At 39.9% G+C, this 27,530-nt stretch overlaps 1 protein-coding gene across 2 annotated transcripts in view; it reads right to left on the reverse strand.

The window, feature by feature from the left end:
• Positions 1 to 1,126: 1,126 nt before the first annotated feature.
• LOC131108714 (cadherin-7-like) overlaps positions 1,127 to 27,530 on the reverse strand; it is a 132,678-nt gene continuing 106,274 nt past the window's right edge. For both annotated transcript variants that reach the window (XM_058059942.1, XM_058059943.1), the window contains exons 10-12: positions 19,869 to 19,986; positions 15,187 to 15,435; positions 1,127 to 1,903 (exon numbers count right to left, since the gene is read on the reverse strand). In XM_058059942.1, the coding sequence (XP_057915925.1) occupies positions 1,398 to 1,903; positions 15,187 to 15,435; positions 19,869 to 19,986 (873 nt within the window). In that variant the 3' untranslated portion in view covers positions 1,127 to 1,397. The remainder of the gene's footprint in view (positions 1,904 to 15,186; positions 15,436 to 19,868; positions 19,987 to 27,530) is intronic.

Below are 27,530 nucleotides of genomic sequence, written 5' to 3' on the forward strand. Positions count from 1 at the left end.
GTTTGGAAAAACGTGGACCCCCCCCACCCAATTCCCAGTCTTCCCGGAAAACACATACAAATGACACTGATTTGCCAGAAAAGACATGTCCCACCCACCTATGGAAGGACAGGGACCGCTCGGAAAGACGGACAATTCCTGTTTGGAATTAGCAGTCAGCGTCTGCTACCGATTCCCAAAGCCAAACTTTTCCTGTTTTTCCCAGTCAAATCCATCCCAGGACGTAAACAAACCCCAAAATGTCTTCCGTCTTTGTCTTTGACTCTCTCCCGATGATAAGGCAGACTGAATCGCAAGAAATGACTCATTTCAAAATGGACGCTACGAGAAGACGCCATTGTTTTCCCCACCCCCATTCCCGGTATTCCAACCCGAGCCACCTCGCATAATTGTTTTTAGCTTCCAAAGCGAGGCAGCAGGAGTCGGAATTAAAAAAAAAACAACAACAAAAAAAAAAACAGATAAACACGATATTTGAAGCGGCGTCCTCGTTTCATTAGTTTCTTTTTTATGATGTCACTTCCTGTTTAGCGCAGCAGTGTTTGTACTGCGATGCTATAAAACGTGGACCCCCCCCCCCCCACCCAATTCCCAGTCTTCCCGGAAAACACATACAAATGACACTGATTTGCCAGCAAAAATATGTCCCCCCTCCTATGGAAGGACAGGGACCGCTCGGAAAGACGGACAATTCCTGTTTGGAATTAGCAGTCAGCGTTCCTAAAGTCAAAACCTTTCCTGTTTTTTCCCAGTCAAATTCATCCCACGTAAACAAACCCCAAAAATGTCTTCCGTCTTGTCGTTGACTCTCTCCCGATGATAAGGCAGACTGAATCGCAAGAAATGACTCATTTCAAAATGGACGCTACGAGAAGACGCCGTCGTTTCCCCACCCCCATTCCCGGTACTCCAACCCGAGCCACCTCGCATAATTGTTTTTAGCTTCCAAAGCGAGGCAGCGGGAGTCGGAATTTTAAAAAACAACAACAAAAAAAACAGATAAACACGAAACATTTGAAGCACCGTCCTCGTTTTTTTTTTATGATGTCACTTCCTGTTTAGCGCAGCAGTGTTTGTACTGCAACACTATAAAACGTGGACCCCCCCCCCCCACCCACTTCCCAGTCTTCCCGGAAAACACATACAAATGACACTGATATGCCAGCAAAGACATTTCCCCCTTCCTATGGAAGGACAGGGACCGCCCGGAAAGACGGACAATTCCTGCTTGGAATTAGCAGTCAGCGTTCCTAAAGTCAAACCTTTCCCGTTTTTCCCAGTCAAATCCATCCCAGGACGTAAACAAACCCCAAAAATGTCTTCCGTCTTTGTCGTTGACTCTCTCCCGATGATAAGGCAGACTGAATCGCAAGAAATGACTCATTTCAAAATGGACGCTACGAGAAGACGCCGTCATTTCCGTAGAGGTCGGCCAGCTTCTTGAAACGCGGCCCCCAGTTGCTGAGGTAGTCGTAGTTCTGATCCGAGTCCGTGCTCAGCGACTCCAGCGAACTCAGCGAGTCGGCAACCGAGCCGCTGCCCTCGAAGGCGTACGTTTGCAGCGAGTCGTACGGCGGCGCCGACGGGTCCACGTCGGCATCCTTCAGGCGTTCCCAGATGAACTCCCTGAAGACGACGTTATCCGGAAGGGACTTATAAGCCGGGCGGGACGGAGCGGTGTACTGGAAGAAGGTGGGCGTATCCGGAGTGACGTCTCGGCGTACGCTGGGGTCTCTGATGACGTTGAGGTTACGTAAGGCGACCATGTCGAAGGCCTCGGTGTCCTCCTCGCCGCCGCCTTCGTCGTCGTAGCGGACGATGTTCTCTCGGATGTCTCGCTCCTCCTCCAGGATGAGAGGCACCTTCCGCCTGCGACGCATCGTCACGATCAACAGCACCATCACTGCGGAGACACACGACATGATGGACTCAATACCCGGGTGACAAATGGCGCCGTTTACTGTTGACGGCGCCATTAAGCGCCTCTGGGACACTTTAGCTCCGAAGACGCCCGACGCTTACAACAATTACCAAATCCGGATATTAGCTAAGTGTGCTAAAAAAAGGATGGGATGGACAACCGGATGACTCATTTGTCCGCTTTGATGGCCGTGCTGCTGACAGGACATGCATTACACTTTATGGTATATACGTACATTTACAGTAGAGTACATATATACATACGACCCTAAAGTATCCTTCATACTGTATCTACCATACTACTCTAAGCATCCTTCTTCGGAATGATGCTTGGTTGCACGGTGGTCTAGTGGTTAGCAAATTGTCCATAGGTATGAATGTGAGTGTGAATAGTTGTTTGTCTATATGTGCCCTGTGATTGGCTGGCCACAAGTCCAGCTAGTCCAACTAGTTAGCATGCTAACTTGCTCCTATTTAGTGTGGAAGTGGTAAGTTTATGGCTTCTTTGATCGTCTTCCCACTCTGTTTGAAATGCTTTCTTAAGTTTAGAATACAGTAAATACATCAGAGGTGAACTAGCATGCTAACTTGCTCCTATTTAGTGTGGAAGTGGTAAGTTTGCGGCTTCTTTGTCCTTCTTCCCACTGTGTTTGAAATGCTTTAAGTTTAGAATACAGTAAATACATCAGAGGCGAACTAGTTAGCATGCTAACTTTCTCCTATTTAGTGTGGAAGTGGTAAGTGTACGGCTTCTTTGTCCTTCTTCCCACTGCGTTTGAAATGCTTTCTCAAGTTTAGAATACAGTAAATACATCAGAGGCGAACTAGTTAGCATGCTAACTTGCTAATATTTAGTGTGGAAGTGGTAGGTTTATGGCTTCTTTGTCCTTCTTCCCACTGTGTTTGAAATGCTTTCTTAAGTTTAGAATACAGTAAATACATCAGAGGTGAACTAGCATGCTAACTTGCTCCTATTTAGTGTGGAAGTGGTAAGTGTACGGCTTCTTTGTCCTTCTTCCCACTGCGTTTGAAATGCTTTCTCAAGTTTAGAATACAGTAAATACATCAGAGGCGAACTAGTTAGCATGCTAACTTGCTAATATTTAGTGTGGAAGTGGTAGGTTTATGGCTTCTTTGTCCTTCTTCCCACTGTGTTTGAAATGCTTTCTTAAGTTTAGAATACAGTAAATACATCAGAGGTGAACTAGCATGCTAACTTGCTCCTATTTAGTGTGGAAGTGGTAAGTTTGCGGCTTCTTTGTCCTTCTTCCCACTGTGTTTGAAATGCTTTAAGTTTAGAATACAGTAAATACATCAGAGGCGAACTAGTTAGCATGCTAACTTTCTCCTATTTAGTGTGGAAGTGTTAAGTTTATGGCTTTTTTGACCTTCTTCCCACTGTGTTTGAAATGCTTTAAGTTTAGAATACAGTAAATACATCAGAGGCGAACTAGCAAGCATGCTAACTTGCTCCTATTTAGTGTGGAAGTGGTAAGTGTACGGCTTCTTTGTCCTTCTTCCCACTGCGTTTGAAATGCTTTCTCAAGTTTAGAATACAGTAAATACATCAGAGGCGAACTAGTTAGCATGCTAACTTGCTAATATTTAGTGTGGAAGTGGTAGGTTTATGGCTTCTTTGTCCTTCTTCCCACTGTGTTTGAAATGCTTTCTTAAGTTTAGAATACAGTAAATACATCAGAGGTGAACTAGCATGCTAACTTGCTCCTATTTAGTGTGGAAGTGGTAAGTTTGCGGCTTCTTTGTCCTTCTTCCCACTGTGTTTGAAATGCTTTAAGTTTAGAATACAGTAAATACATCAGAGGCGAACTAGCAAGCATGCTAACTTGCTCCTATTTAGTGTGGAAGTGGTAAGTGTACGGCTTCTTTGTCCTTCTTCCCACTGCGTTTGAAATGCTTTCTCAAGTTTAGAATACAGTAAATACATCAGAGGCGAACTAGTTAGCATGCTAACTTGCTAATATTTAGTGTGGAAGTGGTAGGTTTATGGCTTCTTTGTCCTTCTTCCCACTGTGTTTGAAATGCTTTCTTAAGTTTCGAATACAGTAAATACATCTGAGGCGAACTAGTTAGCATGCTAACTTGCTCCTATTTAGTGTGGAAGTGGTAAGTTTATGGCTTCTTTGTCCGTCATCTCACTCTGTTTGAAATGCTTTGTTAAGTTTAGAATACAGTAAATACATCAGAGGTGAACTAGCATGCTAACTTGCTCCTATTTAGTGTGGAAGTGGTAAGTTTGCGGCTTCTTTGTCCTTCTTCCCACTGTGTTTGAAATGCTTTAAGTTTAGAATACAGTAAATACATCAGAGGCGAACTAGTTAGCATGCTAACTTTCTCCTATTTAGTGTGGAAGTGTTAAGTTTATGGCTTTTTTGACCTTCTTCCCACTGTGTTTGAAATGCTTTAAGTTTAGAATACAGTAAATACATCAGAGGCGAACTAGCAAGCATGCTAACTTGCTCCTATTTAGTGTGGAAGTGGTAAGTGTACGGCTTCTTTGTCCTTCTTCCCACTGCGTTTGAAATGCTTTCTCAAGTTTAGAATACAGTAAATACATCAGAGGCGAACTAGTTAGCATGCTAACTTGCTAATATTTAGTGTGGAAGTGGTAGGTTTATGGCTTCTTTGTCCTTCTTCCCACTGTGTTTGAAATGCTTTCTTAAGTTTAGAATACAGTAAATACATCAGAGGTGAACTAGCATGCTAACTTGCTCCTATTTAGTGTGGAAGTGGTAAGTTTGCGGCTTCTTTGTCCTTCTTCCCACTGTGTTTGAAATGCTTTAAGTTTAGAATACAGTAAATACATCAGAGGCGAACTAGTTAGCATGCTAACTTTCTCCTATTTAGTGTGGAAGTGTTAAGTTTATGGCTTTTTTGACCTTCTTCCCACTGTGTTTGAAATGCTTTAAGTTTAGAATACAGTAAATATATCAGAGGCGAACTAGCAAGCATGCTAACTTGCTCCTATTTAGTGTGGAAGTGGTAAGTGTACGGCTTCTTTGTCCTTCTTCCCACTGCGTTTGAAATGCTTTCTCAAGTTTAGAATACAGTAAATACATCAGAGGCGAACTAGTTAGCATGCTAACTTGCTAATATTTAGTGTGAAAGTGGTAGGTTTATGGCTTCTTTGTCCTTCTTCCCACTGTGTTTGAAATGCTTTCTTAAGTTTCGAATACAGTAAATACATCTGAGGCGAACTAGTTAGCATGCTAACTTGCTCCTATTTAGTGTGGAAGTGGTAAGTTTATGGCTTCTTTGTCCGTCATCTCACTCTGTTTGAAATGCTTTGTTAAGTTTAGAATACAGTAAATACATCAGAGGCGAACTAGCATGCTAACTTGCTCCTATTTAGTGTGGAAGTGGTAAGTTTATGGCTTCGTTGTCCTTCTTCCCACTGTGTTTGAAATGCTTTCTTAAGTTTAGAATACAGTAAATACATCAGACGCGAACTAGTTAGCATGATAACTTCCGCCTATTTAGTGTGGAAGTGGTAAGTTTATGGCTTCTTTGTCCTTCTTCCCACTCCATTTAAATGCTTTCTTAAGGTTTGAATACAGTAAATCCATTTTGGTAAATACAGTAAATACAAATTGACCAGTACTGAAGGTGTTGGGATCTAGTGGCTCCTCCGCCATTTTGCTCATCAACCATCTAGAAGTCCACCATACACGCATCTGTAGAACCTCCAAGAAGAAACCATGACCGTCTGTGTCTCATACATTCTAGCTGAAAATAACCCGACGCCCAAGCAAACTGGCAAACGTCTAATGATCTTCCATCCATCAATGTCAGCCCGCTGCCAGTGAAATATCGCTCCGTGGGCGCCACATTTCTTTTCTAGGACCGAGCTGCGAAAAAGGAAGAAGATTCCATCCCACTTCAGAGTCGCTAATAAGGCGGCGAATGGAAGAAAAACGGATGCTGCAGGAGATGGATGGACATTGGCGTGAAGGTGGATGGAAGGTACTCAACAACATTCAACGTAGGGGGAATGATTATCTCCGGTGATGAGTTCAAGGAACTCATTGTCATTTCTGATTGATTCCTGCAAAGTGAATCACAAAGTGACTGGAAGAAGCTTTCCAGGCAACTTCTTTAAAGCTTTAGTGGCAGCCTGGAAATAAGCCAGCGTTCAGTCAGACACGACGGGCGAGGATGAGCTAGTGGACTGGTTGGAGTGGTGGTTGCACTCAATAAAGTTTTTTTTTTTTTTTCCTAATTGAGCAGTTTCAGCGATCCACTTTGCACAATCAATGGTGAACAAGGTGACTCCCAGCACGCATCGCTGCAGGTACCTGCTGGTGCTTTATTCACTAATTTATCATCAGTATCTTCTTAGCGATGCTGTGTCTTTGCCTTTAGAGAGGTAAGACGCAGGATTAGAGCGAGGACCGACATCAAGAGTGGACCAAAGCGGAGAGACTGAATAGATGAAGGGACGCAGGTGGGTGTTAAAAGCAGCAGGAACATTAACTCATTCAATCCCAGACATTTTTCCAAAAAACAGTATCGGCCATTTTAGACCATTTTGAGTTATTTTTCAAGGCACACAAAATATTGTGTTCTTTGGCCTTGAGAAAAGGCTGTAAAAGTTGAAATAAAGGGAAAAAACATAAAAGTCTTAACATGACTAATTAGAAACAAAACGAATAAAGTTGTAATTTATGGAAAAATTAAGTTGCGGAAAAAGTAATGCGAATAAAGTTATTTTACGAGATGAAAATGTACAAAAAGTAAATAAAAAACTGCAGAAATTGACATTTTTTTTTACAAGAATAAAGTCAAAATATTACAAGAAAAAGTTGTATTCCAGCAAGGAAAAATATCACAATTTTGACTCATAATGTGAGGAAAATTTTGAGTTAATATAAAAGAAAAATCTTCCAATATTTATAGTCATAATAGCTTGGGGAAATTATAATAATATATTAGGTATAAAGTCATAATATGAAAATAATAATAATATATAATAATAATATATATAAAACACTTTGAAGAAATATTTGAAAAATAATAAATCACAGCCTATTAAATGGATGAAGGGACGCAGGTGGGTGTTAAAAGCAGCAGGAACATTAACTCATTCAATCCCAGACATTTTTCCAAAAAACAGTATCGGCCATTTTAGACCATTTTGAGTTATTTTTCTTGTTCTTTGGCCTTGAGAAAAGGTTGTAAAAGTTGAAATAAAGGGATAAAACATAAAAGTCATAATACGACTAATTAGAAACAAAATGAATAAAGTTGTAATTTATGGAAAAATTAAGTTGCGGAAAAAGTAATGCGAATCAAGTCATTTTACGAGATGAAAACGTACAAAAAGTAAATTAAAAAACTGCAGAAATTGAATTTTTTTTATGAGAATAAAGTCAAAATATTACAAGAAAAAGTTGTATTCCAGCAAGGAAAAATATCACAATTTTTACTCATAATGTGAGGAAAAATATTCAGTAGCTTAGAGTTAATAAAAATAAAAGAAAAATGTTCTAATATTTATAGTCATAATAGCTTGGGGAAATTATAATAATATCTTAGGTATAAAGTCATAATATGAAAATAATAATAATATATAATAATAATATAAATAAAAAACTTTGAAGAAATATTTGAAAAATAATAAATCACAGCCTATTAAATTGATGAAGGGACGTAGGTGGGTGTTAAAAGGAAAGCAGGAACATTAACTCATTCAATCCCAGCCATTTTTCCCCAAAACAGTATCGGCCATTTTAGACCATTTTGAGTTATTTTTCAAGGCACACAGAATATTGTGTTCTATGGCTACATAAACGTGGAACCTACCAAAAGAAAGATTTGACTCCCGTCTTTCTACCTTTTACCGTTCTTTAGTAATCAGCAGTTGAATATAGGTAAGTTTCAGGAAAATATCAGTTTCTGACTAAAAAGAGAAAATCAGATTTTTATGAAAAAGATAACTTTCACTTCAAGAAAATAACTTGAATCATAAGTTGGGATGTCTGATAATAACCATTTTGAGTTATTTTTCAAGGTACACAGAATATTGTGTTCTATGGCTACATAAACATGGAACATACCAAAAGAAAGATTTGACTCCCATCTTTCATCAGAAAAAAAAAACTTTTTTTCTACCTTTTTCCGTTCTTTAGTAATCAGCAGTTGAATATAGGTAAGTTTCAGGAAAATATCAGTTTCTCACTAAAAAGAGAAAACCAGATTTTTATGAAAAAGATAACTTTCACTTCAAGAAAATAACTTCAATCATAAGTTGGGATGTCCGATAATAACCATTTTAATCCACTCCAAATTGTCCATAGGTATGAATGTGAGTGTGAATGGTTGTTTGTCTATATGTGCCCTGTGATTGGCTGGCCACCAGTCCGGTCCAGTACAAAATGAATGAATGATTATAGAAAACCTTTTTTACAATATGTTTAACATGGCTAGAGCCCTCCAAACATGAAATAACACCCCTATAGTTAACATTTGCACATGTTTTACCCAATATAGTCGACAGTTGATATAGTTTTTATTTGTGATTTTAATCAGGGATTATTGCGACTGTTGTGTCAAAACTGAAATAAAAGCCTGTTTCCCGGCGATCGGGTCTGGTGCTTGTGTGTCAGTAACAATACTGCTACCTGGTGAGCAGTGTAGAATGCTACATGTCACTCACAGCATCTTTGAATGAGTCTTCTGAATGCCTTATATTTGTATTTTTATGTCATTTTTATGTTTCAATATGCTTCATTTAGGAAACAAATATGTAAAATTTGCTTCAAAACGCATATTTTTTATATATTAATATAGGCCATATTCAACCACAAAACTGCATGATTTTTTAATCGATATATTTTTTAAAAAACATCTTTTCATGAGTCTTCTGAACGCCTTTTATTTGTATTTTTATGTCATTTTTATGTCTCAATATGCTTCATTTAGGGAAAAACATATGTAAAATTTGCTTTAAAATGCATATTTTTAAAAATACTAATATAGGCCATATTCAACCACAAAACTGCATGATTTTTTAAGGATATATTAAAAAAAAAAAAAACATAAAAAGTGTGAAAAAAGTGGGTAATAAAGCACGCAGTAGACTTTGTTGGAGGCGTGGCCAAACACAGCTCATTAGCATTAAAGCTACAGACACACAAAACAGCATGAAAGCATTAATTCCAGCATCAAAGTTGTATTTCCACTCACTTCCAATATACTACTGCAGTACCTCTGAGACTTCATTGAAATGGCAGCACAATATAATAACACAGGACCTTTAACAATTCATTTTGTCGCTATTTTCCTCCCATATTCTTAAAATAATCTCCTTTTTCTAACTGTCACTACAATCCCAAGTAAATGACACTCAAATGTAAAACATGACGTCTTCTTTCTCTGCGCGGCGCCACAAATAATTACGCTGTTTAAACACATTAAAAAAAAAAAAAAGTGCCGTCAAGCTTAAAGATCACAAGTGGCGTCTTGTCTGAGGACGTCAAAAACAGAGACAGACAGGAGTAACGGGAGAAAACAAGACGTGAACGGAAAGGGAGACGGAAATAACTGGGTGCAGTTTTGTGTTTTTTTTTCAAGACTCTATATCACGTCCTAATTGGCCCTCTGGGGATTTGGCGCGTTGCCTCACCTATGCTGCTAAATGAAGGCACTGGATCTTTTCCAGTCAGCTGCTGGGACACTTTGACCGTCGGTGGGGTCCATACTTCATTAAAATTGAGGACTGAAAATGTAGAAGAAAACTTTACGTCGTGATAACTTGTTGAAAAAAAAGGACTCAGACAGAGGACGTCAAGTACAAAGCAGCGGTTTTATCACAACAGTGCACCATATTTTGATTGGAAAGAATGTTTTAAACTGTAAATATGACCATAAATATTATATCAGATCATATCAGTATGGTCTTTACGCTGATAATGGCGACGGGAAGTCTATCTCACACCTCAGGAAGAATCTCAAAAGTTTGTAGACACTTTACCATATTACTGAATGAGAAAGTGTCTCTAAACTTTTGACTGATAGTGTTTATACTAGAATATCAACTAACTGGCCTCCTTCAATGCCCCCCTTTGTCCATCGAAGGCTACTTCCTGGTTCAGTATAGTACTGATACAGTGGTATCCAACGTGCAGCCTGGGGGCCAAACCCCCCCCCCCCCCAAAAAAAAACAGCAGCAAAAATGTAAAAATCTGTAGTCATTTTACAAGAATAAAGTCAAAATATTAAGAGGAAAAACTTGCAATCTAAAAAGAAAAGGGTGCAATTTTATGGGAATAATTAGGCAGCATAAGGGGTACTGATAAATTCACAATTTTTATTCAGTAGCTTTGCGTTAATATAATATCTAATAAATATAATAATAAAAAACGTACAAAAAGTAAATAAAAAACTGCATAAATTTAAAAAAAAATGTAATTTTATGAGAATGAAGTCAAAATGAAAAAGTTTTAATCATAATGTGAGGAAAAATATTCGGTACATAAAACTTATAGTTAAAAACTTACAGTTAATATAAAAGAAAAATATTTATAGTCATAATACCTTGGGGAAATTATAATAATAGGTATGAAGTATATGAAAAGTTATGAAGGTATGAAAAAAAATATATAATATATATAATAATATAATATTTATATAATATGTATAATATATAATACAATATCATATATAATAATATAAATAAAACACTATTTACGAAGAAATATTTGGAAAATAAAAAATAACCTATTAAATGTACTATTAGAGTTAATATAAAAGAAAAAATGTTTTCATATTTATATAGTCATATAGTCATTTATAGTCATAATAGCTTCGGGAAATTATGATAATAGGTATGAAATCATAATATGGAAAAAATAATGAATAAAAATAAATAAAAGAATAAAAAATATAATATAATATTATATATAATATATTAATATAATATATAATAATAAATAATATTAATATAATAATATAAATAAAACTATTTACGAAGAAATATTTGGAGAAAAAAAATAACAGCCTATTAAATGTACTATTAACATATTTTTCCACATATATCAGCAAGCTGAGATACCCATTTTTCTTGACCAATATCTATAAGTTATTATCATGTCCAAGTATTGCTTTAGAAAATATCAAAGTGGTCCTTGAATCCTTTCATTTTTGTGTATGTGAACCCCTTTAATAGCAGACTTTGTCCAATCCCCAACATGAAGTACCCGGCCGGCCTTTTCCAAACAGTTTGTATCCACCCTTTCATCTTCCCTACAGCAAAGCGATGAAAGACGACAAAAAGGCCAGAAATGCTGGTCATCCATCTGCCCGTCTGTCGGCCTTGGTCTCCCTGACATAAAGAACATAAAGCCATGTTCTGACCTCATCATGGAACGCATTTCACTGATTGTATAAGTCCTTGGGATCCTTCTCGTGTGCCCAGAAGGGGCTCATCCGAGCGCTAAATAGCGACTTCTTGGGCTTTTGTCCGCGTCTTTAATGTGCCGCCAGGTGACACCTTGTGGGTTAACCACTTCTCATTTACAACCGCTGATGGTTTATTGTACGACTCAACGCTAGGATGATTGTGACCTGGAGAACACCTGACTCAAGAATAGGGAGGCACCAAAACTCAGTATCATAACATATGTTAGTGCTAGCTACTATCCATAGTTGCTATGAATTTAGTGGCTGTCCTACTTAGTCGTTGAGGATAAACTGATGCTGGTTTTGCGCCACAAAATAGTGAAAGAGTTCTAATCTGGGCATGCCTCAGCCTTTAGTGCATCCTGCACCAACCCCAGTAGAGATGTCATATAAAGTCAGAGTTGAGCTGTCCTACCTAGTCGTTGAGCATAAACTGATGTTTGATTTCGTGCCACAAAAAAGTGAAACTGATCACCTCTGGGCATGCCTCGACCTTTGGAGGATAAACACTTTGCATCCTGCACCAACCTTTCAGAGTACAGTAGAGATGTCCTATCTAGTCTGAGTAGAGATATCCTACCTAGTCAATGAGTATAAACCGATGCTTGTTTTGCGCCACCAGTATGGTATTTGAACTGTAAGTGTTTGGTAAACCTTGCCAATAAGGAGTAGTTGTGTGCGGTAATTCCTTTTCTATAGGAACTGCAGCCGAGAAGGAACAGGGAGCAAACGAGGTCTGAGACTGTAAAGATGCTGGAAGACCAACACCTCTGCAGCGACGTTCCACGTAGTCGGACTCGAGATATCCTACCTAGTCAATGAGAATAAACTGATGCTTGTTTTGCGCCACAAAAGAGTGAAACTGTTTTGTCTGGGCATGCCTCGACCTTTGCATCCTGAACCAACTCCTCTCAGCACAGTAGAGCTGTCCTATCCAGTTCGACGAGACTAGAACTGTCCTACCTAGTCATTGAGCATAAAGTGATGTCTGATTCAGTGCCACAAAAACGTGAAACTGATCACGTCTGGGCATGCCTTGGCCTTCAGAGGATAAATACTTTGCATCCTGCACCAACCCCTAAAGTAGATATAACCTGTGTAGTCAAACTAGAGCTGTCCTACCTAGTCTTTGAGCATAAATTGATGCTGGTTTTGTTTAGTCTGGGCATACCTCGACCTTTAGAGGATAAACACTTTGCATCCTGCAGCAACTCCTCTGAGCACAGTAGAGATGTCCTATCCAGTTTAACTAGACTAGAACTGTCCTACCTAGTCATTGAACATAAAGTGATGTCTGATTCAGTGCCACAAAAAGTGAAACTGATCACATCTGGGCATGCCTCGGCCTTCAGAGGATAAACACTTTCCATCCTGCACCAACCCCTAAAGTAGATATAACCTGTGTAGTCAAACTAGAGCTGTCCTACCTAGTCTTTGAGCATAAACGAATGCTGGTTTTGATTAGTCTGGGCATGCCTTGACCTTTAGAGGATAAACACTTTGCATCCTGCACCAACTCCTCTGAGCACAGGAGAGATGTCCTATCCAGTTCGACTGGACTGGAACTGTCCTACCTAGTCGTTGAGCATAAACTGATGTCTGATTCAGTGCCACAAAAAAGTGAAACTGATTAAATCTGGGCATGCCTCAACCTATAGATAAAAAAAATGGATCTGTCACCAGCCTCTCAGACGAAAGCTGTCCTACCTAGTACCCCTCAGATTAGAGCCGTAACAATATAATAACGTGAATGATGAAAGTCGAATATTGCCATACAGATGTGTATTAATTATACATTTTTGCTGGAATTGTGCTGAATGTACGCACTTGAACAGCGGAATGTGGCGCCGCTGTGTGAAACCTCAATCCCTCAAAGAGTTGACAGCATTGAAATTATGACATATTTATATGATTTTTTTTAAGCACTGGTTTGGGCACCGTTTAAGCATCGGCACCGTTTCAAAAGTAGTGATTTGGCAGAGCGGTATTGGATAATATTCAGACGGTACCCTACCCTAGTGAAGATGTGACAAGTGCGCTCAAAAGGAAGAGATAGTCCAGCGACAAGCAGTTAAAAACTTACTTTTTTTTTAAACTTTTGTTAGCTCCTTGCCGGCTGAGTTTTTAAAGGCCGGACAGACATGGTGGACTTGAAGTCAAGGTAACCGCACGGAAGCCACAGAACGAAGCACTGCATCGTCAGCCAACACCAAACACTCTAACCCCAAACACACAACCAGCTCTGACTAATTGATTCAACTGGCAATATTCCAGCAGCGTTCAGCTTGTCAACATGCAGGCTCGCATTCAGAACGGGCTGACCCAGGTCACTGGTGTGTTTACCAAAGTGGAAATTGGAGGGGAGGAGAGCTCAAACCCCCCCCTACGCCTCCGCCCCGCCTGTCCCTGCCAAGGATTGGCCTGTGATCTTGAATGGTTGAAAATAGTAAAGGGAATTAACGTCAAATGCAAAAAAAAAAAAAAAAAAAAAGGTCCGATCTGCACAGCTTCTACATGTTTGACAAGAAAATGTATTTTAACCTGCAAATAATTCAAACTTCAAAATCAAAACCAATGGGTTGGATTCCAAAATAAACATGAAAAACATGCTAAGTTAATTAGCGACTCCAAATTGTCCATAGGTATGAATGTGAGTGTGAATGGTTGTTTGTCTATATGTGCCCTGTGATTGTATATAACAGTATAGTGTATAAAAAATAATGTATATAACAATATAACAGTCACTAAAGTCATCATACAGCAACTTCACACTCAAATATACAAACATGTACCAATATGAATATAAAAAAAGTATAAAAAAACTGTATTGCATCTGAGCAACGCATTCATTGGGGTGCTGCAATGACGTTAGCCTCTCTGGGCTCCTCAAATAAAGAATACTACATGTCACTCACAGCATCTTTTAATGAGTCTTCTGAATGCCTTATATTTGTATTTTTATGTCTCAATATGCTTCATTTAGGCCAAAAAATGTAAAATTTGCTTCAAAATGCATATTTAAAAAAAAATATTAATATAGGCCATATTCAACCACAAAACTGCATGATTTTTTAATTGCTACATTTTTTTAAAAAACATATCTTTTAATGAGTCTTCTGAATGCCTTATATTTATATTTTTACGTCATTTTTATGTCTCAATATGCTTCATTTAGGCCAAAAAAAATGTAAAATTTGCTTCAAAATGCATATTTAAAAAAACTATATAGGCCATATTCAACCACAAAACTGCATGATTTTTTAATTGATACATTTAAAAAAAACATAAAAAGTGTGAAAAAAGTGGGTAATAAAGCACACAGTAGACTTTGTTATGGGCGTGGTCAAAAAAGTCTGGGCATGCCTTGACCTTTAGAGGGTAAACACTTTGCATCCTGCACCAACCCCTAAAGTAGATATAACCTGTGTAGTCAAACTAGAGCGGTCCTACCTAGTCGTTGCGCCACAAAATAGTAAAACTGTTCTAATCTGGGCATGCCTCAGCCTTTAGAGGGTAAACACTTTGCATCCTACACCAACCCCTCAGAGTACACTAGAGATGTCCTATCTAGTCTGAATAGAGGTATCCTACCGAGTCAATGAGTATAAACTGATGCTTGTTTTGCGCCACCAGTATGGTATTTGAACTGTAAGTGTTTGGTAAACCTTGCCAATAAGGAGTAGTTGTGTGCGGTGATTCCTTTTCTATAGGAACTGCATCCGAGAAGGAACAGGGAGCAAACAAGGTCTGAGACTGTAAAGATGCTGGAAGACAAACACCTCTGCAGCGACGTTCCACCTGGAACTGGAGGAAATAAATCACATACCACTGAGGTCGCCGACTCCTTACCCAGCAGTGTGATGATGCAGCCTAGAATAGCCAAGAGGGCGCCGGTGCTCAGTCCGGTCGCCGTGTAGGCCACGGCGCCGCAAGATAAGGCCACGCCGTCAGCGTCGCACTCGCACACACGCACCGATAATGTGTTGGTGCTGCTCAACGCCGGGCTACCGCTGTCCACGATAAGCACCGGGAGACGGTACACGGGTTGTTCCCGCCTCCGGAAGCCACCTCGCTTGGTCAATATGGATGCCGTGTTGTCTGCAAAGAACAGAAAAAAAAAAAACATCAAATACTATGCAAACTGCTTTCCTGTATTAAAAAGCAACAGATGGTGTCATTAACACTATTCATTAAGTGGCGTGCCGTGCCGCCACTCTCTCGCTGTGACCACCTGTTGCTTAACAGCGGTTGGGTGGCAGACGCCGATGCCGGAGAGAGCGGGAGTTATTATGAATTGATTGGATAAACTCACAAAATGAAGGACGATGCATCGCACGGCACACAAAGCGCATCGGACAATGTGGAAATCATTCATTCATTTTCTACCGCTTATCCTCACGGGGGTTGCTGGAGCCTATCCCAGCTGTCTTAAAAAAAAAAAAATTCCAAAAATAAAATGACAAGTTTTTTTCCTTGTTCAAATATGAAATTTTCCTCAAAAGAATTTGGCTTTATTCTCCTAAAATTACAACAGTTTTTGTTTTCTATTTCTGCTGTTAACTGGAAAAAAACCTGTTGTAATTGATGGAAAATTATTATTATTTCACAAGAATAAAGAAAATATGAAGTCACAATTACGAGAAGAAAATTTACTAAAAAAGTCAAAATATCTGGAAAATTAAGTATAGATATTTTGACTTTTTTTTAGTAAATTTTCTTCTCTTAATTCATTCATTTTCTACCGCTTTTCCTCACCAGGGTCGTGGGGGTTGCTGGAGCCTATCCCAGCTGTCTTTGGGCAAGAGGCGGGGTACACCCTGGACTGGTCGCCAGCCAATCACAGGGCACATATAGACAAAAACCTCATTTTAATAGCTAAGTTAAGTTTAGTAAACATTTTTAAGTCATAATATTATGAGAACCAAGCAAAATAACACAAAGTTGTCAATGACTTTGAGTTGTAATGTTCTGTGAATAAATTAATAAATTCAGTTGATAAATTCAATTAATAAAAACAGTTGTCATTTTATGAAAATAAAGTCAAAACATTAAGGGAAAAAAAGTTTCAATTTTACGGGAATTTTACTTGTAACATAATGAGGAAAAAATGTGTCATTTTAGTTTGCATTCATTCATTTTCTACTACTTATCCTCACGAAGGTCGCGTTGGGGAGCTGGAGCCTATCCCAGATGTCTTCGGATGAGAGGCAGGGCATTTATGTCTTATTTTCTATTATTATGTCTACTATAATGGGTAATCTCAGTGTAAAGGTGACTATAGGGGTGTTATTTCATGTCCAGAGGGCTCTAATGTTAAAATGTGTATTCAGAAGGTTCATTCATTCATTAATTTTCTACCGCTTATCCTCATGAGGGTCACGTGGGGTGCTGGAACCTATCCCAGCTGTCTTCGGGCGAGAGGCGGGGTACACCCTGGACTGGTCGCCAGCCAATCACAGGGCACATATAAACAAACAACCATTCACACTCACATTCATACCTATGGACAATTTGGAGTCGCTAATTAACCTAGCATGTTTTTGGAATGTGGGAGGAAACATTCCTTAACATTCATTAAACTTTCAGACCGTTTTAGTGTAGTAAATACATCTGCATCTTATACTTTTGATGATGTGGGTCTTTATTTGAGGAGCCCAGAGAGGGGCTAACGTCATTGCAGCACCCCAATGAATGCGTTGCTCAGATGCAATACAGTATGGGAAAACTTTTTGTATGTATGGGGAAAGTTTTTTTTAATTCATATTGGTACATGTTTGTATATTTGAGTGTGAAGTTGCTGTATGATGACTTTAGTGACTGTTATATTGTCAAGTCAAACCCTTGTCCAAAATAATTTAGATAAGGCAGACAGGAAAAAAAATAAATAAAAAGATAAATAAAAATAAAAAATACTTTTCATAGCCCTCATTAAGGGAATAATAAATTTTCGTTGCAATTAGCACCCTATTTTACTAAATTAAACACGGGAGATCAGGTGGGGAAAATCTAAACCGGAAGTGGGAATCAGTTTTAAGCGCACCTGGGCGTCTGCATTAGGGCACTTCCTTTCTCAGCAGGTAAGGCTGCAGACAAGTGGTATCGAGAAGGTAGTCAGAACTGCACCCCAAACCTTGCGCAAACTGGAGCTATACAACACTGAAGAGGCAGCCGGTAAGAAATTCCTTTTAATATTAGCGCTGTGGTTTGACGCGCCCGTGCCACGTAAGGCACGGCTTTTTTTTGGATGAGACGGCCGCTGGTATACAATATTATATACAATATTTTTATACACTATACTGTTATATACAATCACAGGGCACATATAGACAAACAACCATTCGCACTCACATTCATACCTATGGACAATTTGGAGTCGCTAATTAACCTAGCATGTTTTTGGAATGTGGGAGGAAACCGGAGTACCGGGAGAAAACCTGGGGAGAACATGCAAACTCCACACAGAGATGGCCGAGGGTGGGATTGAACTCGGGTCTTCTAGCTGTGAGGTCTGCGCGCTAACCACTCAACCGCCGTGCGGTTATAGGAAAAGATAACAAAAAAGAATTCAACAATAGGGAGCAGCTGTGGTAGTCCACATGATAGGATGAACCCTAGCTTGTTTTTTAGGTTACTATATATGCAAATGAACACATACATTTCCGTATAGGAACTCCAGCTTCATCCACCCACTCTTCCGAGTGTAGGTGGCCAACAAATCATTATGCTCTAAAGGCAAATAGTCAGGATAAAGTTATTTTTCTGAGGTGGGATGCTCTTACTTGGTTCAGACATGCTCCACTTTGAGGTGAACGCTTATTTATTTTGCATCCTACTTGTACAGACCATCATATAAGAAAATGTGGCGAGGGTATTGTCACAGTGAGATTTCTGGTTTCAATTGCGGGTTCAGTGACCGGGTTGCCCACAAGGCGCCCGTAACTTTGTGTGTACTCTTGTGAGGTGTCCAAATTTAGGGTTGACACGGAGAGCTGAGGTAAGCAATGGTTTATGTGTCAACTTCTCAAGGTACATTCTGAGACCAATTTTAAAGTGAGACTGAGGGCAGCAACAAAATGTTTCATGGTACCCTCTCAGGAAAAAAAAAGTTTATCTGTATGGAGACTGAGGGCAGAAAGATCGTGTCTGGGTACACTCTCGGAAAAACAGTACTAAGTTTATCCTGAGACTGAAAAAAAATCTTAACAAGGTAAATAAAAAATGGACAATGTGCTAGTTTTATCTGAGAGGACACTGAGGGCAGAAAGAAAACGTGTCAAGGTATACTTCCAGAAAAACGCAACAGCAGTACAGGTTTAATCCAAAACTACATTGAAGGCAACAACAAAAAATGCGGCCTACATTAATGAAAAAAAAAACCCAGTGCCATTATATCTACAAAGAGATTGAGGGCAAAAAGATGTCAAAAACATGTCATGTCAGAAAAACAGGACAACATACCATTTTTATCCAACAGGAGACGGAGGGGGTCAAAAAATGTTCTGACAAAAAACAAGGACAGTAGTACCAGTTTTATCCTTGAGGAGACTGAGGGCAGTGATAAAGCATATTCAAGGTACACTTCCAGAAAAAAACAATTCCAGTTTTACTCAAAAGGAGATGGAGGGCAGCAAGAAATTGTGTCATTGCAAAACGGGACAACAGTCCTAGTTTTATCCAAGAGGAGACTAGGGGCAGCAAGAAACTATGTCAAGATATACATCCAGAAAAACAGGACCAGTTTAACTTCAAAAAAGGAAGAAAATGTGTTAAGGTCTACGTTGTGGGGTGGGGAGGGGGGGGGGGGGGGACAGCACCATGTTTATCTGTGGGGAGACTGTGGGCAGAAAGAACATGTGCAAATATGTCTAAAAACAGGACAACCATACTGGTTTTATCCAAGAGAAGACTGAGGGCATCAGAAATTTTAAAAAGCCAAAGTAAATGCTGCAAAAACAAGGACAATTGTATCAATATCATCCATGAGGAGACTGAGGGCAGTGATAAAACATATTGAGGGTACACTCCCTGAAAAAAAACAATACCAGTTTTATTCAAAAGGAGATGGAGGGCAGCAAGAAATTGTGTCAAGGTACATTCTCAGAAAAACGGGACAACAGTACTAGGTTTATCCAAGAGGAGAATAAGGGCAGCAAAAAAAACATGTCAAGATATACACCCAGGAAAACAGGATTAGCTTAACTTCAAAAGAGCAAAAAAATGTGTTAAGGTCTATGTTGTGGGGGGGCAGCGCCATGTTTATCTGTGGGGAGACTGTGGGCAGAAAGAACATGTGCAAATATGTCTAAAAACAGGACAACCATACTGGTTTTATCCAAGAGAAGACTGAGGGCATCAGAAATGAAAAAAAAAAGCTAAGGGAAATGCTGCAAAAACAAGTACAATAGGGTCAATATCATCCATGAGGAGACTGAGGGCAGTGATAAAACATGTCATAATATACTCCCACAGTATTGTGGTCATTTCTAGCAGTGTTTTAGGACCCCAACCATCTGTATTGATACTCGTCTTACCTTTGTTATCTCGGAGCGTGAAGTTTTGGTTTCCGGCCACGGCGGCGTCCAAGGCGAAGTAGAAACGGTGACCATTTTGAGGTTCGTCCTCGTCCACTGCGCTGACGGTTTGGATCACCTGAAACAAAACACAAAAAATGGAGATGGGGGAGATTATGGAGCCATCTTAAATGCAAACATCTGCATTCATACAGGAAGTGATGAAGAGCACGGCAAAGCATGAAATGTGTTTCTCATTATAAAAAAAAGCACATCACAACGATAATGAAGTTAATCTCCTCGCCGCCTCATAATAGCAGGCGTTCATTACTGAAAACAACAGGAAGCAGAATGGGGGGGGGCATGTTTGACCCCTGTGTACTAAACTCTGGTTGGATTGCGCAGGTGTAAAGTGTTTGATATGACCTTTAAGAATGTTAAAGTGTTACTTTAAAACATCGCCTGCAGGTTTGGTTTGACCCTGGAAATTCTTTGATTTCCAATATAAGAAAAAAAAAAAAATTCCAAAAAAAAGGTTCAGTTATAATTATGAAAGAAATTTACATATCTTAGCAGATAAAAAAAAATAAATAAAAATGTGAGCACCTTTTTCAATGCATGCATCGTCGTGATTCAACTACTCCCGCTTTCCTGCGGTGGCTTCAGATTAAAGATAATAACCTTGTAGCAAATAAATACATATGCTCCTCTCTTTATTATTACGCGTATGAAAATGACTGATGATAAGAAGCGGTCCAGGCCCCGAGGCGGCACGAGTCGCAAACGCAATCTAGCGAAGCTATTTGTTTCAGCCCACTTTAGTTTCGCTTCTAAAGCCGACGCCGATGCGGATTCTTACCGCCGTTATTATACTGCACTGTTGACACACGAGAGCATAAATAATGCATGGAATTAAATTACCAAATAAACCAATTTATTTGCGCCTGCTGGCATGTGCATGTGCGGTAATGATGTTTTTATTCATAAATATTTGCTGTACAAAAATCAATTTAGCTTCTTTATTTTTTTGGTGGAAAATATTGCTTTAATTCAAGTAGTAGCAGAAAAGGGAGAGAACGCAGGAAGTCAAAACGACAGGCGGTCAAAGTGGGCGTCGCTGACATCAAACCTGACAAATCTTTTATGGCGAACCTTCGATGGCATCCAAGAAGACTCCCACCGGCAATTCCCAATAAATTATCACCCATCCCAGACTGCTGGAATATCCAAACAACAACAAAAAAAAAAAGTAAGAAAAAGAAGTGTGGAGACGTGGCTTAAACACTTGTCAGCTGTGATTAAACGCCGCCGGTGGCGGGCTGTCGCGTTGTGGTGTAGGTGGTAAACCACCCGCTGCCAATTATCAAAACTGGCATGAAAGAATGTTGCTTAACTCGCTTCGTGTTTCATCAGCGAGAAAAGTCTCACCTTGTAAGAGGATACTAAACAACATTAGCAAACACTAGAGTTAAGAGTTCCTAATATTACGCTGTAATAGAGATGGAGATGGAGGGCAGCAAGAAATTGTGTCAAGGTAAATTCTCAGAAAAATGGGACAACAGCACTAGTTTTATCCAAGAGGAGACTGAGGGCAGTGATAAAACATATTCAAGGTACACTCCCAAAAAAAGCAATACCAGTTTTATTCAAAAGGAGATGGAGGGCCGCAAGAAATTGTGTCAAGGTAAATACTAGTTTTATCCAAGAGGAGACTGAGGGCAGTGATAAAACATATTCAAGGTACATTCCCAGAAAAGCAATACCAGTTTTATTCAAAAGGAGATGGAGGGCCGCAAGAAATTGTGTCAAGGTAAATACTAGTTTTTATCCAAGAGGAGACTGAGGGCAGTCATAAAACATATTCAAGGTACACTCCCAGAAAAGCAATACCAGTTTTATTCAAAAAGAGATGGAGGGCCGCAAGAAATTGTGTCAAGGTAAACTCTAGTTTTATCTAAGAGGAGACTGAGGGCAGTGATAAAACATATTCAAGGTACACTCCCAGAAAAATACCAGTTTTATTCAAAAGGAGATGGAGGGCGGCAAGAAATTGTGTCAAGGTAAATTCTCCAAAAAACGAGACAACAGTACTAGTTTTATCCAAGAGGAGACTGAGGGCAGTGATAAAACTTATTCATGGTATACTCCCAGATAAAAAACAATACCAGTTTTATTCAAAAGGAGATGGAGGGCCGCAAGAAATTGTGTCAAGGTAAATTTGGGGACAACAGTACTAGTTTTATCCAAGAGGAGACTGAGGGCAGTGATAAAACATATTCAAGGTACACTCCCAGAAAAATACCAGTTTTATTCAAAAGGAGATGGAGGGCGGCAAGAAATTGTGTCAAGGTAAATTCTCCAAAAAACGGGACAACAGTACTAGTTTTATCCAAGAGGAGACTGAGGGCAGTGATAAAACTTATTCATGGTATACTCCCAGATAAAAAACAATACCAGTTTTATTCAAAAGGAGATGGAGGGCCGCAAGAAATTGTGTCAAGGTAAATTTGGGGACAACAGTACTAGTTTTATCCAAGAGGAGACTGAGGGCAGTGATAAAACATATTCAAGGTACACTCCCAGAAAAGCAATACCAGTTTTATTCAAAAGGAGATGGAGGGCCGCAAGAAATTGTGTCAAGGTAAATTCGAGGACAACAGTACTAGTTTTATCCAAGAGGAGACTGAGGGCAGTGATAAAACATATTCAAGGTATACTCCCAGAAAAACAATACCAGTTTTATTCTAAAGGAGATGGAGGGCAGCAAGAAATTGTGTCAAGGTAAATTTGGGGACAACAGTACTAGTTTTATCCAAGAGGAGACTAAGGGCAGTGATAAAAACATATTCAAGGTACACTCCCAGAAACGCAATACCAGCTTTATTCTAAAGGAGATGGAGGACAGCAAGAAATTGTGTCAAGGTAAATTCTCAGAAAACTGGGACAACAGTACTAGTTTTATTCAAGAGGAGACTGAGGGCAGTGATAAAACATATTCAAGGTACACTCCCAGAAAAGCAATACCAGTTTTATTCAAAAGAAGATGGAAGGCCACAAGAAATTGTGAACTGGAGATAGCAGAGATGAGGATGCTGAGGTTCTCATTGAGAGTGACCAGGATGGATAGGATCAGGAACAAAGTACATCAGAGGGACATTACATGTTAGAGGCCTTGGAGATAAAGTCAGAGAGGCCAGACTGAGATGGTTCGGACATGTCCAGAGGAGAGCTAGAACTTCCTGTTGTTCTTTCTCTTTGGGCTTTCCCCTTCAGGGGTCACCACAACAAATCAACCAAAATGAAACTAAAATGAAAGGTAAGGTATACAAAACTGTGGTGAGACCAGCCATGTTGTTTGGTCTAAGAAAAGACAGGAAGCAGAACTGGAGATAGCAGAGATGAGGATGCTGAGGTTCTCATTGGGAGTGACCATGATGGATAGGATCAGGAACAAAGTACATCAAAGGGACATTACATGTTAGAGGCTACTGTACCTGGCTTTATTTCATGATGCGTAGTGAAGCCCGGGAAGATGCTATGACGTCCTAACCGACGTCGCTTCTTCTCTTAAAAGTGAAGCAACCCAAGTGATGGATATGATAGATTATTTCCATGTTTGGTACCCATAAACAGTATTACAGCAGGACACAAAGGTTATTTATTTGGGTACAGCTCAGGGATTAGATCTGATGAAATGTCTCTCAATGACAGGTAGACGCCAACAAGCGAGCGCTTTTGGTATCCCTCGAAAGCCGCCATTGAATAGCGTGGGGGGGGGGGGGGACTCTGTTATGGAAATGTGCCATCTTGATAGCGAGGTTGCGTTGAGAAGAAGCAGAAGCCGCAACACAATTTGAACCTTTTGATGTCCTTTGAATGCACGCGGATGGATGGATCCCCCCCCCGCCGCCGCCCCCCCAGCTTATCGCTCTGCAAGCGGGAAAGGACTGCAAATCAAGACTTAAATCAAACACTTTGTAATGTATAATGCCTTTCATTAGCGTGGCTCTGATGCAAGGCGCTTCCCATATACAGCTTCTTTTTTTCCTAAGGAATTCTCTAATGGGAAGCAGAGAGGCAGGGATGTAGACATAAATTGGCGCTGAGAGACATTAACAGCAGAGCCGTGACGGAAGACTACGATGAGTCACAGAATTAAATGTTTTTTTTTTTTTTTTTGGGGGGGGGGGGGGGTTTACAAGCGAAAGTGCATCGCCAAGAAAGGGGTACAAAAGGACAAAGGTGTCCTCTATTTGCCGCCGCGTGCCAACGACAGCGGGGGAAGCAAATATCAGCATGTTTGTGGTGCGATAAAAGCTTGGCAAAATGCTTGCCAGCTGTTTACCCCCCCCCCCCCTACACCCCCATCCCCCCTTCTTCAACTCAAAGGCAGCTATTTATTCTCGTTTAAAGACTGACGAGGAGGCAACAACTTCTTCTCCACCTCTGAATTCAATGGAATCAACTTCCTGGCTGCATGACTTTGCCTTCACACTGGCAATTACACCTGGTTTGGAATCAGATCTGAACCAATTCAACACTACTACTTCCACAGTTTGACGCAGTGCAGCATTTTGATTGGCGGACAGGGACTTTTAAAAGGGTGCCGTTTCGTCTTGACGCACACAATTAAAGTGAAGAACATAAACATTGCCACATGTTGACAGTTTACGTTTACGCAATATTATCACCTTGATGGTAAAAAAAAACACACAACAAGGTCTCCAATTTGAGGTTGCTATACGATTCCTACTGTATCAAAACACTTCATTATCAAAATGATTTTAATTAGAATGTGGTAATTGATGTGGTGCAGGTGTGAGGCGTGTTGTGTATTCATATGCTGGCAAGGCAATTATAAAAATATATACATTTTGTATGCCGCTTATCTGCACGGTGGACGAGTGGTTAGCACACAGGCCTCACAGCTAGGAGTTCAATTCCACCCTCGGCCATCTCTGTGTGGAGTTTGCATGGGTTTTCTCCAGGTATTCCGGTTTCCTTCCATATTCCAAAAACTGGCAACTCCAAATTGTCCATAGGTATGAATGTGAGTGTGAATGGTTGTTTGTCTATATGTGACCTGTGATTGGCTGGCCACCAGTCCAGGGTGTACCCCACCTCTCAAAGACAGCTGGGATAGGCTCTAGCACCCCTGTGACCCTTGTGAGGAAAAAGCGGTAGAAAATGAATGAATGAATTTTCTATGTGGCTTATCTGCATGGTGGTCAAGTGGTTAGCACGCAGGCCTCACAGCTAGGAGACCCGAGTTCAATTCCACCCTCGGTCAACTCTGTGTGGAGTTTGCATGGGTTTTCTCCAGGTGTTCCGGTTTCCTCCCAAATTCCAAAAACTGGCGACTCCAAATTGTCCATAGGTATGATTGTGAGTGTGAATGGTTGTTTGTCTATATGTGCCCTGTGATTGTATATAACAGTATAGTGTATAAAAATACTATAAAAATACTATATATAACAAAGTCACTAAAGTCATCATACAGCAACTTATAATATAAATTATATTACTTATAATATACAAACATTTACCAATATGAATTAAAAAAAAAGTTTTCCCATTCTGTATTGCATCTGAGCAACACATTCATTGGGGTGCTGCAATGACGTCAGCCCCTCTCTGGGCTCCTCAAATAAAGACACACATCATCAAAAGTATAAGATGCAGATGTATTTACTACACTAAAACGGTCTGAAAGTTTAATGAATGTTAAGGAATGTTTCCTCCCACATTCCAAAAACATGCTAGGTTAATTAGCGACTCCAAATTGTCCATAGGTATGAATGTGAGTGTGAATGGTTGTTTGTCTATATGTGCCCTTTGATTGGCTGGCCACCAGTCCAGGAGTGAGGTAGATTAACATTTCGTCCATGTGATGCTCATTTATAACATCTATGGACATCTTACTGTTAGATGTCAGTACATATAATTAGCTTTTCTGAGCAAGATGTGGTTCTAGTGCCATAATGTGTACGTCTTATCAGTCAAACAGCGATGAGTATAAATAAGCACCGCATCAAACAGGTGGCACTTATCGCCGCGGCGATATGACAGCTGTCACCACGGGGATGCTGACTGAGGAAGTGTCGGGCCTGCAGGTTTCGCGGCTCCTCGCCGCGACATCGGCGCCCCTAAACATCACCCAAGACGCCGCACGCTGACAGTCCCCGCCATTCCGTCCGCCTTTAAACGTCTCGTGTGCAAACTCCCTGCCAAGATCTCCCGGCGTGATGATGTTTGTCTTTTTATAGCATGTGTTTTGCCGTATCTCGTATGCATCGACATATTTGCTTTCACCTCTCACCTTGTTGCCGCGCCGAGAAGGAGGTGATAATTTGGGATGAAGGTGCGAGGGCGTCATCAAAAAAAAAAAAAAAAGTTCCACGGAAGTTCAGTTCAAGGATCAGAACGAGTGGCCGAGTGCACTCATTTTGAAGCCAAAGTGAATAATGGACCATGTGACACCTGCTGGGGCTCGCCCCCCCGCCCCCTCCTCCGTCACCCCATCGTGATATCAATTAATAAAATGGCAGGCGACAGATGATCTGTAGCAAGTGGCAACTTTTGGTCCTGGGGGGAGCCGATGCCAGGAGGTGGCCTTAATTAGGCCTGAATGATGGCAGGTTACGCCGCCGCTGCGCTCGCCGTTAATGCGAGCCACACGCTCGCCACCCTGGTCCCGACTGGCAAACGTTATTATTTCATCTTTGGAGAAGCCGGCGGGCGTGACAGCCAGTGGGCGACTGAAGCGAGCGGACTCGGCCATTACCGTCGATACACACACACACACACACACACACACACACACATACAAGGAGCACTTCAATTAATTAGGAATCAGGAGGCCGGTGGAGTATGACAGTACCGGTCCACCAGCTAACACCAGTTGGTCCTATCGCAGGTAGCAAGTTGCGATTCCATTTAAATTAAGTTTTTGTTTTGAATGATTTTAAAATAAAGCATGGCTCTGGTGTTTTTTTTTAGAATCTCGTGTTTCTAAAAAAAAAATAATAATAATGCAATATGTATTCTAACTATGGGGAATTGGTACTTCATATTATGTTGCTTATATGTACATCATACCATATATTTTCCCAGAGTAGACTACCACTCAAAAGTTTGGGATCACTTGCAAATTTGTTCCTTTTCCAAAGAAAAAAATCATTTTTATCCATTTCACAAACAATTAAAATTAGTCAGATGATTTTCAAAGAACGATCTACATTTTTGCATGGAGGCCTACTATCAACAACTGTCGGTCCTCTGCATCAAATCCAAGTTAATCACTTCATAAGGCTAATATATTATTAGAAAAGCCATCTAAAAATCTAAACTATGACTAAAATGTCTTCCTTCAGAGAGCAGCACAAACTGGGTCTAACAAGGAAAGAAAAACGATGCACAAGTCAAAAAAAGTCACTCTTAAAAGTTGTAGTCTAATGAGAAAAAATGTTGTAAAAATGTTGTAAAAATAAAATGTATTTATCATTAAAATAATCATTTTAGTTGCATAAAGTGAAAATTAAAGAATATAAGTCATATTACGAGAACCTACAGTTGTAATTTATGGAAAATTAGGTCATAATGTCACAAGAATAAAGACAAAATATGAACTAAACTAACTAAACTAAAATTAAAATTTCTTACCATGCTTTTAACTACTCCCTA

This window comes from Doryrhamphus excisus, chromosome 21 (assembly GCF_030265055.1).
Source record: "Doryrhamphus excisus isolate RoL2022-K1 chromosome 21, RoL_Dexc_1.0, whole genome shotgun sequence".
In the NCBI taxonomy this organism is placed as follows: Eukaryota; Metazoa; Chordata; class Actinopteri; order Syngnathiformes; family Syngnathidae; genus Doryrhamphus; species Doryrhamphus excisus.